General features: G+C 47.5%; 2 protein-coding genes across 5 annotated transcripts; both read left to right on the top strand.

Annotated features, from left to right (window-relative positions):
* The first annotated feature begins 220 nt into the window (after window positions 1–220).
* Window positions 221–7,974, top strand: BNIPL (BCL2 interacting protein like). 4 transcript variants are annotated; one of them, XM_060138997.1, is made up of 10 exons: window positions 221–463; window positions 1,274–1,369; window positions 1,572–1,636; window positions 1,847–2,071; window positions 4,840–5,022; window positions 5,192–5,294; window positions 5,458–5,589; window positions 6,531–6,617; window positions 6,807–6,905; window positions 7,933–7,974. In XM_060138997.1, exons 1-10 carry the CDS (start codon window positions 420–422, stop codon window positions 7,958–7,960), a joined length of 1,062 nt encoding a protein of 353 aa, XP_059994980.1. In that variant the 5' UTR covers window positions 221–419; the 3' UTR covers window positions 7,961–7,974. The 4 variants fall into 4 exon arrangements, with proteins under 4 accessions (XP_059994980.1, XP_059994979.1, XP_059994981.1 ...); XM_060138996.1 differs by having other exon boundaries at window positions 224–463; window positions 7,367–7,974; XM_060138998.1 differs by lacking the exon at window positions 1,274–1,369 and having other exon boundaries at window positions 224–463; window positions 7,367–7,974.
* A 145-nt stretch (window positions 7,975–8,119) lies between these two features.
* C2H1orf56 (chromosome 2 C1orf56 homolog) lies at window positions 8,120–10,392 on the top strand. The gene is given in 4 exon segments (XM_060139001.1): window positions 8,120–8,371; window positions 8,373–8,464; window positions 8,467–9,284; window positions 10,189–10,392. Coding segments are annotated over 4 exon segments (1,017 nt in total). The 5' UTR covers window positions 8,120–8,285; the 3' UTR covers window positions 10,210–10,392.
* The last annotated feature ends 195 nt before the right edge of the window (window positions 10,393–10,587 follow it).

Raw genomic sequence — 10,587 nt, 5'->3', positions numbered from 1 at the left:
TCCTTGATTCTGCTTATGCTTGAAGAGTAGGCCCACGATAGTCTTAAAACTAAAATGGTTTCTACCATTACCTCTTTTTTTTTTTTAAAGCAGCTTCCAGAAGGTTTTAAGGAGTCTAGAAAATTGCCTTCTCTGACTCACCCAAGACTAGCCACTTTAGAATACGTAGTCTCCTCCCCAGAACCCGCCCCAATAGGCATGGTTTCTCTTTTGTGCAAACCTGCTTCTTCGGAAGGGAGGTGGCCAAACCTGTTTGAAGGTGAGGTTACTTACCTCCCTTCCACCCTTCCCTCCTCCTTGGAGGCAAGAGCAACAACAGCTGAGACAGAGAAAAAGGGGATACAGAAGTGTTGGGGAGCTGAGACATCCGGCTCCCCGACAACTCCAAGTGTTTAAAGGCGACAGGAAGACTTCTGAAGATGGGAACTATACAAGAGGCAGGAGAAAAGACATTGGATCTCGGGTAAGGAAGACGCTGGCTAACTTGATTGGAAGCAAGGAGTGACTAGTCTTAAGGGACTTTCCCACCATCCAGCTCTTTCCAAGTCAAATCTCGGGTTCCTAGAGGAGATAAGACTGTAAGAGAATTAATTTGCAGAGAAGGGATGGAGGTGGCTTTAGGTAGGAAATATCAGTAAGGTATGGGAATTAGGGAACGAGGGAGTCCAGGATAATTCCCTATTGCTTTTTTTTTTTTTTTAAAGGAAGTTTCTTTGTTTTGTTTTTGATAAATCTGCCCCGTTTTCCGGTTTCTAATACCCACCCTCCAGAATGGCCATCAGGAAAGCTGACCCAGAACTAAGTTAAGGTCCAGGTTCTCCTTCCCAGCAAATCTCTCTTCCTCCTTACCTTCTTCCCCTACCCCTCCGCCGTGGTTTCCCCTCACCACTCCCTAGTGTGGTGGAGGAAAGGCAGGCCTGACTAGGTGACATCTTCCCCAACTTTGCCCAGTGACAGCTGGGCAGGTCTGTCGGGCTCTAGCCAATCGTAATGTGAAAAACCTCTCACCCCTACTGTGCAGGTGGAGCAACTGCCAACAGGTAAAAATAATTAGCTTTACCTTCCATGCCTCCTCTGCTCCTAAACCCAACAGTAGGGGTGATGGCTTTCTAACAAGTGGTGAAGGTGGTAGAAACATCTAGGAGACCAGAGATCTGACTTCTTTTTAAGGCCTGCCCTCTTCTCTGTACCTTCATTACTGCTCTTCATTCCAGTTCCCTTAAGACACTACCTAGTTTGTCTCATAATAATCTTTTTTTCTGGGAGACTATAGGGTCAGGGAGAATGCAGAAACAGCAGTACTAGGAGCATCCTTGAGACTTGGGGAACTGGAGCTGAAGGAAGACTGGCAGGATGAAGAATTCCCTAGGTGAGGAAGTATGAGCGAGGCTGGAAAAAGGGAGGGCTGGTCACAAATGGAGGGCAGCGATGGTAAATTGGGACTTGAAGGAAAGGGGTGGGGAAAAGAAAGAAGAGGTGATATCATGGCGGGGACACGGAATTGATAAGTTGATACCAGCTTAATGCCTTTAGCCTATATTTCTTCCCCCTTTTCATCTTTTCCCCTCTAGATTGCTTCCTGAAGAGGCTGACCCTTCTGGAGATCCTCATAATCCTGAAAGAGACTCACAGGCAGGTAGGTCAATTAGAACCCAGGCCTCCCTAATTCTAGTCCAGGGAAGGGTTATGCCACCCGGTCCCTTGTGGTTCTACTTCCCAAATGTCCCGTGTTAGTCCTTCTTTAGAATTCACCCCATATTATCACTTACATAGACAGGAATTCTAACATCCCCCACCAACACAAACCCATCTTTCTCTTCTTTTTTTTCCCCTCCTCCAACCCCAGGAACTCCCAGCACTTTAGCCCTGTATGGCCAGCGCCCCATGCGTAAGCGTCTTTGTGCCCAAGAGTTGCTACTGAATCTGACTGAGGGACCTGGAGATAACGGAGCCTCTCCCACCCACTCTGTACCTTCCTCTCCTGATGGCAGTTCTGACCTGGAGGTAGAAGAGTTGGAGACACCTTCAGACTCGGAGCAGCTGGACAGTGGACATGAATTTGAACGGGAAGGTAGGAAAGAAAGCTGAAGACTGAGCTGGTAGCAGTAGAGGCCAGTGTTAAAAAAGCTCAGGATGGATTTAATGGGACTGAAGTTAGAACTAATAAGGTGGGGACCAAGAGGGAAGACCAGCAAAATTTCCTCAGAATGGAAAGGTAGAGCTTATTGGTCCAATGTGAGAGTAGTCAGTATAGGGGGAGAAGGGGGTACTTCATTTATTGAGGGAAGTTTTATTGAATAACTGTTAATATTGCTATCATTGAGCTAGAACTGAGTTATAAAGATGAATAAGATAATCCCTACCCCCAGGGAATTCTCTGTTTAGTATGAAGTAAACATATATACAAATAAGTGCAGTTAAAGGTTATGATCTGGGCTTCCCTGGTGGCGCAGTGGTTGAGAGTCCGCCTGCCGATGCAGGGGACGCAGGTTCGTGCCCCGGTCCGGGAAGATCCCACATGCCGCGGAGCGGCTGGGCCCGTGAGCCATGGCCGCTGAGCCTGCGCGTCCGGAGCCTGTGCTCCGCAACGGGAGAGGCCACAACAGTGAGAGGCCCGTGTACCGAAAAAAAAAAAAAAAAAAAAGGTTATGATCTACATGTGTATAGGGTACAGTGTGAGCAGGGAGAAGGCAAAGGTCAGTTCCACCTGGGAGGTGTTAAGAAAGACTTCACAGAGGATGCCATTCTGAGCTTATCAGGTAGTTGGAGAGGCATTCTAGGTGGAAGAAGCAAATTGGGCAATAGCATGGCATGGTGGGGAATTCAGAGTATTAAGTATGACTATTTAGGTATTAAGGAAATCTTTGTTTCTTCTCTACTCACAGCACTTTTGACACCAAATGTATGGGTTTTCCCCACACCAACCAGTTCTCCAACTCTCCAGACACAAATTGGGTGTCCTACAATTCAGTCACGACACTTAACTGGAGTTAGCACAGACACCACAGGTTAAGGGCTCTCCCACAAGACTGCCCCAGACTTCAGACACCAATCACACGTCCAGGTTGTCACCTGTGCATCTGACTGACCGGCAATAAATCAGAGGTGGCTGCCACCTCCTCCTCAGGTTTGATAATTTGCTAAAACAGCTCACAGAACTTGGGAAAACAGTTTACTTACTAGATTACAAGTTTATTAGGAGAGGATACAGATCAGGAACAGCCAGAAGGAAGAAATACATAGGATAAGTTATGTGAAAGGGGGTGTGGAGCTCCGTGGGTGCACCACCCTTCCAGCACCTCCATGTGTTCACCAACCCAGAACCTCTCAGAACCCCTTCAGTTAGGGTTTTTTTATGGAGGCTTCATATGTAGGTAGGATTGATTAAATCACTGACCATTAGTGATTTAGCACAACCTTCAGTCTCTCTCCCCTCCTCAGAGGTCAGAGGGTAAAAGTTCCAAACCTCTAATCATGTGGTTGGTTGGCCTGGCAACCAGCCACTCATCCACAGAAGTTTTCCAAAGTCACCTCATTAACATAAACTTCTGTGGTTGGAAAGGGGCTTGTTATGAATAGGAAAAGATACCTCTTTTACCTTTATCATCAGGAGCTGTTTTAGAAGCCAGGAACAAAACCAAAATATATATTATTATATCACAGAATATAATATATATTCTGTGGCTGGGAGGTGAAGAGAGAATGACAAAAGACTGTGTTAAGTAGGCAAGGGTCAAATCATGGAGGTCCTTGCTGCCACACTGAGTTTAGATTTTATCCTGTAGGCAATGGGGAGTCCCTTGAATGGTTTTAATCAAGGGACTAACATGATCAGATTTGATGGCTTTCAAAAGATTGAAAACAACCTAAAGGTCCATAAATAGGATGTTAGTTCTACAATATTACAGTACATCCATACCATGGAATACTAAATACTAGGCACTATTTTTTAAGATGAAGCAGTTCTTTTTATTGCTATGGAAAGATCATGCGAAATTAGTGAGTATAGTATATTGTATTTTATGTATATTGCCATTTGAGTGAAAAAGGGAGAGAAGAAAAGAAAGCTTGCTCTAGCAGTGGTGTAAAGGGTAGAATGGAGGAAAACAGACAAGAGGCAGGGAGATGAGTTAGGAGGCTAGTACTAAGGCCAGATGAGAAAGGCTCAGAACCTGCACCGGCACACTAATAGTGGAAAGAATGATGAAAGGAGGATATAATGGAGATAGATGGAGGAGGATCTGGGGTCCTGTTGGCTTGACGGCTGGTAGAGAAGAAAGAGTCTTGGATGACAAAGGGTTTTCTCTCTCAGGCAACTAGATGGATGGTGTCATTCATCAAGAAAGAATATGAGAGAGAGGAGGGAGAGAATGAGTTTGAGTTGCACTTGGAGTCTGGTGACTTGGAGATGACAGAGAAACACAAAATAGTGATGTCCACTCTAGGCATTTAGGGATATGGGTCTGGTGGTAGGAGAGAAGTCTGGGTTAGAAAGGAATCATCGCCTTACTGGCAGTAATTGGATACATGGGAATAAATGAGCTCACCCAAGGAAGGAGAAGCATGGGCAGAAAGAATCTGGAAAAATGGCAAGGGCCATCAACCTACCATAGTGTAAGGTTACCTCCAGGCCATTGTCTAGTGAAAAAGTGAAGATAATGAGTCACAGGAAAGAAACCAGCAAGGGGTTGGGTTGATTGGACAAACTAGGGCTAGAGTCATGGGTAAAAAATGAGGAATTAGATGTTGAGGTAATAAACTCTAAGAATCTGAGGAACTTACAAGATAGTAGAGGTATGTATTCTGCCTTGTTGATCCTTCCCCATCCCTCTTTTTTAGATGAGCTGCCCCAGGCAGAGGGCCTGGGGCCCAGTGAGGCAGCTGAAAGGCTGGGCCAGGATTGTATGTGGGATATGGCTGGAGAAGATGGTCATCGCTGGAGGGTGTTCCGAACAGGACAGCGGGAGCAGCGAGTGGACATGACCGTCATTGAGCCCTATAAGAAAGTCCTATCTCATGGAGGTAATGGAGGGGTAAGAGCTGTGACTTCTTAAGTAAAATGCCGAGGCTGGAAATTCAGTCATGGGTTCAGAATCCTTCCTGCAACTTCTAGAGACCCTCAGAGTCTCTCAACCTAAACACATGTACTGTCCATCAATGACTGAATGAGTTTTCCCCTTCTCCTCCTCAGGCTACCATGGTGATGGCCTCAGTGTTGTCATCCTCTTTGCTTCCTGTTATCTACCCAGAAGCAGCATCCCCGACTACACCTATGTCATGGAACACTTGTTTAGGTGAGATGGAAGGCTTAAAGTGCTCCAGAGTGGATGTTAGAGAGGGAAACATTAAAAAGAACCCCTTCTCTGATCAGTAACTGATTGTAGAGTCTACAGTAATGTGCCTCTCTCTCCCCACAACCCCAAACGCATACCTTCCCTGACAGTTTCATCTCCCCAGGTATATGGTGGGTACTCTGGAGCTGCTGATAGCTGAAAATTATCTGCTTGTTTGCCTGAGTGGAGGCACAAGTAGGGCCCAAGTTCCACCTCTGAGCTGGATACGCCGGTGTTACCGCACCCTGGATCGGCGGTGAGCCTCTCGGACAAGAGGGCTACCACGCTCTGTCTTATCTTTTTCTTTTCCATCTTTCCATTCTTTCTTCCATTCAATCTCTTCCACTTTTTTTTTGACCGCACCATGTGGCTTGCAGGATCTCAGTTCCCCGACCAGGGATTGAACCTGGGCCCTGTCAGTGAAAGTCCGGAATCCTAACCACTTGGCCACCAGGGAACTCCCCCTTCCACTTTTCTTTGTCCCTCTATACCCTTTTCCAAGCCTCTCCTATCTTCTGTCCTCTCTTGGAGTCATGGAAATCTAGTTTCAAATCTTGCCTTTATCACTTACTACCTTTATGACTGTGGACAAGTCATTTAACTTTCTGGGACTCAGTTTCCTTCTCTGTAAAATGTCAATGATAATACCTTTGCCACTGAGTATTTGAATCAAATAAATCAACATGGCGCATTGCCTGGCACATGGAAGGCAGCCCTTCCTTTTCTCGTAGTCTTGCCGTTTATTTCACTTTTCACATTTCCATTGTCTTCTTCTCTTGTCTGCCTTCATCCCTGACCCTTATGCCTTTTTTCCTTGATATCCCTTTTCTTCCCTCCGTCTTCCATTTGCTCACTTTTCTCTTCTTGTTCCTTTTTTTTTTTTTCTCCTCACTGGTCTTCACCTGGTCATGGAGGGATGGAGGAATGTACAAAAGGAACTATGGGAGTGTAGGGCACAGGAAAGAAGTGGGGTAGAGAAGGCCAGGCTAAGGTATTCCAAGAGGAGAGTTTCCTAAAAATGAAGAGGCTAAGCAAGATGGATGGAGCTGAGATTGCAGTTAAAGGAATGGGGATTCCACCCAACTATCAGAGAAATCTAGAAATTAGAGAAGGAAGTTAAAGTACAGAAGGTAGCTCCACCTGATCTTCAGGCATGAAGGTGGAAGGAGAGTTGAATGGTCTCATGTTCTTCTTCAGGCTCCGGAAAAACCTGACTGCCCTGGTGGTTGTCCATGCTACATGGTATGTGAAGGCATTCCTGGCACTGCTTCAGCCCTTCCTCAGGTACTAGCTTGGGGGACAAAGACCCCGTTTCCCCTCTCCCCATTTCCACAATCAAGATTAAGAACTTCTTGTCCCACCCTGACTCTTTCTAGCCTTAACCACTCTCTACTTATTATGTTTCCCTTTGTAAGGATCTCCAGGAGCCCACTTCCCCGTATAAAACACACTTGGTTGATCCTCTCTTTTTAGTTCCAAGTTCACACGGAAGATCCGTTTTCTGAACAGCCTTGGAGAGCTGGCCCAACTCATCTCCATGGATCAGGTCCACATCCCAGAAGCTGTCAGACGGTGAGTCCTGGCTTAAGGATAAAAGTTTGGGATGGGATGTGTAAGAGCCAACTCCCACTTTCTTAATGCCTTGTTGGAACAAAGGAACTAAAAGACAGAGGCTCTGCTTTCAGAGGCTTCACTGTATCTGGGAAGACTCCATACATGCAGGACACTATTGTATCCAACAAGAACAAATGAAAAAAATTAATCCTATAAGTGCATCAAGGAATAAAGGAGTAATCACAGCACAGAATTTAGAGGAAATTCAGACCAGCCCTAGAAATTAAGAAGGGATATGTTGGCAGTGAATAGGAGAGAATATCCAGTGGGGGAGTGTTGCTAGAGAGGAAAGGATACTACATGATGACCGACCCAAGCATCTAATCTACCTCTTCCAGTTCACCTGGCTTCTCTCCCTAAACCCCTGAGTAAAACCCAGTCTGCTCCTGTACCACTTTTTTTCCCTCTCTTTCCCCTAGGCTGGACCAGGATCTCCATGGCTCAGGAGGGACCTAGCATAGGACTGGAATAATGAGCTTAAGAACCAAGCAAAGATATTGATCTGCTTACACCCTAAACCCTGAAACATCTGAGCTGTTTTGTAAATCATCTCATCCTCAATCCCAGTACCACTGGATCTAAACATCTCAATGGGATGTCGTTCCTTCCATGACCCTGACTTCAAAGCAGGGCTCTGAGGTCCAGAGCCTCATGTGCTGGGTGACTTTCATTTCAGCTGGAGGGGTGCATGTTGTGGCATTTTATATAGGAAAGTGCAAAGCTGTGCTGCTTTAGCTGTAGAACCTTGCGCAAATAACCTCCTCTCTTTGAGTCTGAGATCCTTTCCACCTGGGGTATTCTAGCAGTCTGTGAAGGTGACGGGGTGGATGGGGAGGGCAGGGCTCCTGCTGGGAGCCAGGAGTCAGTGCCCTAAATGTTGAAGAGCCATTCTGTTTCCCTTTTCTTCAGTAGTCACGTCTGCTGTCTGTGAGCCTGGGGAGGGGCATTTTCAAAACCTGTATTTTGTCCTCTTTCGTAAATTCAGATCTGTAGCGATTAATAAACTGCGATGAGAGATTCAAGCGCCGCGCCGAGTAAGTGAACTACTCTTTCCCCAACCCCTTACATCACAATCCGTCTGTCCGTTCTGGCACAGGAGTTCTTGCTGCAGAGTTTCCCTGGGATTTTCAGCTGAGCCCCTGGGCCTGCCGGAGCTGACCCGCGGGGAGAGGGCCTGGGGGAGGGGCGTGGCGCGCGCGTCAGAGCCCCCCTCCCCTCCCCCGCGGGCCTAGGTTCTAACGACCCGGTGGGTCGAGAGCCGAAGGGAGGGAGAGAAGGTGGGAGCCCCGGCCTTCCTTCCTCACTGGCCTCCCTCGCAGCCCCACACCGCCCAGCCCCATGGTCCCCGCTGCTGGCGCGCTGCTCTGGGCCCTGCTGCTGAGTCTGGGGCCCCGGGCGGCGGGGGTCGAAGGCCTGACTTCGACCGCGGGACAGTTTCCGCTTCAGGGGGCCTATGACCCGCAGCTACCGGACCACCGCCCGGAGCACCCGGAGCGTTGTTTCCCAGAAGATGAGGGTAACATGGAGGATGAGGATGACGTCGTGGCCGTGGCCGACAGCCTGGCAGGCCCGGCCGCTGCCGAGCTCTTGGCCTCCACGGTGTCCACAGGTAGCAGGTCGCGATTGTCGGCGGAGGAGGATGGGTCTTTGGAAGAGAGGGTTGTGATTTACGCTAGAAAGAATAACACCGAGTTGGAGACTCGCAATACGACTTCCAGTACACCTGGGGGGCCTAGCCCAGGGTTTACAGCGAATGACCAGGATTCCGAAATCAGGATGAGTTCAAGCCAGCGGCCCTCCACCTGGAAGGCTGATGTGGACCAGCTGCTCTCCGACACTACCCTGAACCAGTGGTCAACAGCACGGTCCACCCCAAACCAGTGGCCACCGCCCTCGCCCACAGCCATGCCAGCTCCCGAGGATCTGCGACTGGTGCCGATGCCCTGGGGCCCGTGGCACTGCCACTGCAAGTCCGGCACCATGAGCCGGACCTGGGCCGGGAAACCGCGTGGCCTTTCGGGGCGCCTGCGAGTTGGGGCGCTGAGCCAACCCCACACTGAGCACCGGCCTTGCACCTACCACCAATGCCCCTGCAACCGTGAGCGGGAGGAGTGCCCCCTCGATGCAGGTCTCTGTCCTGACACCAGCTGCACCACTCAGACCACCACCAGGGCCACCACCACTACTCCTCTTCCCCTACTAGTCAGCCGACTCAGACCCACCCCCTTCACCCCCAGTCTCAGGCCCAACCCAGCCCTTGCTTTTTGGAAAAGGGTCAGGACTGGGCTGGAGGATATTTGGAACAGCCTGTCTACAGTGTTCCCAGAGATGCAACCAGTAAGTGTTTAGTGATGAGCCAGCATCTTTGTTAAGGCATCTGAAAAGTCCTGATATCCAGAACCCTGTTGCTAAGCCAGCCAGTGTGTCTGCGTGAACTATTGCTTATGTTTGGTTATTGATTCATAAAATACATTGGTTATTCACATTGTTGTTAGCCATTGATTCCACCCATCATTTCTTGAGCAACTGCTGTTTGGCTATTAGGCAACATGTAGGTCATTAGATGATTATTGACCAAACTGTTAAGACTGTAGATACATAAAGAACTCTTGATGTGGAGATAGTTGATGGATGTGGAAAATTTCGTAGTTTTCAGCTTATTAACGCAGCTTAACAGTAACAGCTGCCAATATCTGAGGTCTTATGTGCACTCTACCTGGATCAGTCCTCACACCACCACTATGGTATTATTATTATTCCCACTTTACAGATAAAGAAACGGGGTTTACAAAGTAAGTAGCGGAGTCACAGCAGGATTTAAACCAGGTTTGTTTGACACTAGTGCCGATGATCTTAACCACTACTAACCCAAAGAACTGTCCTCCTGGCATTATTCCCAGAAACTTAAGAATTCTCAGGGAAGGACTGTCCTCTACTTTACCAAAAGAGCTACCAAAGTTCCTGATCGACCTGATAAAATATTCTTAAGGTCTCAGGATGACAGGACCTTTGGGGAAAGAAGGACAATAAAATGTATACTTGGTCATTCTGTCAGTTTCTGGTTTTGTCTTTCTTCTTATTGTGTCTAATACCATTATTCAATATAAAAAAGAAGCATAAACAGTGGGCAGCAGTGTTAAGGGAATGAGGGTTTGTGGGGAGAGGGAGATGAGGCAAGGAGGGGAAAAGAATATGGATGTGGTTATATTTTCCCTTTTCTCTATTTCGTTTCCTTACCCAGATAAACAGAAATCGGAGGTAACGGCCACTTCATCCACAAGAGGAGGTGTCAGCATCTCAACCTCTCCTCCCCATTCAATCCCAGCACCCACTGGATATTTTTAGTACAGAAAAACAAAACTAGAAAAAAAAATATTGTTTGGTCTTGTGTCTTTCTACAAAGGTAGAAAGGTGGGGAGACCATAAATCTCTTGAACCTTAAGACTGAACTGTGTAGCTAGCAGCATCTGGCTTGGTCCCTTCCACTATCCCCCAGGATAAAAATGTTGACATTGCTCATCTTCTTCATTTCCAAAGTTGTTTTTAAACAAGTACTTCTTTAAAGACTTGAAAAATCTCAGATGAATGCCAAGAAAAAGGAACAGGAAGAACAATGAGTTGAGCCCTTGGGAGGTGATGG

This window comes from Lagenorhynchus albirostris, chromosome 2 (assembly GCF_949774975.1).
Source record: "Lagenorhynchus albirostris chromosome 2, mLagAlb1.1, whole genome shotgun sequence".
Taxonomy (NCBI): domain Eukaryota; kingdom Metazoa; phylum Chordata; class Mammalia; order Artiodactyla; family Delphinidae; genus Lagenorhynchus; species Lagenorhynchus albirostris.
This window is presented reverse-complemented; position numbering and strand designations above follow the sequence as displayed.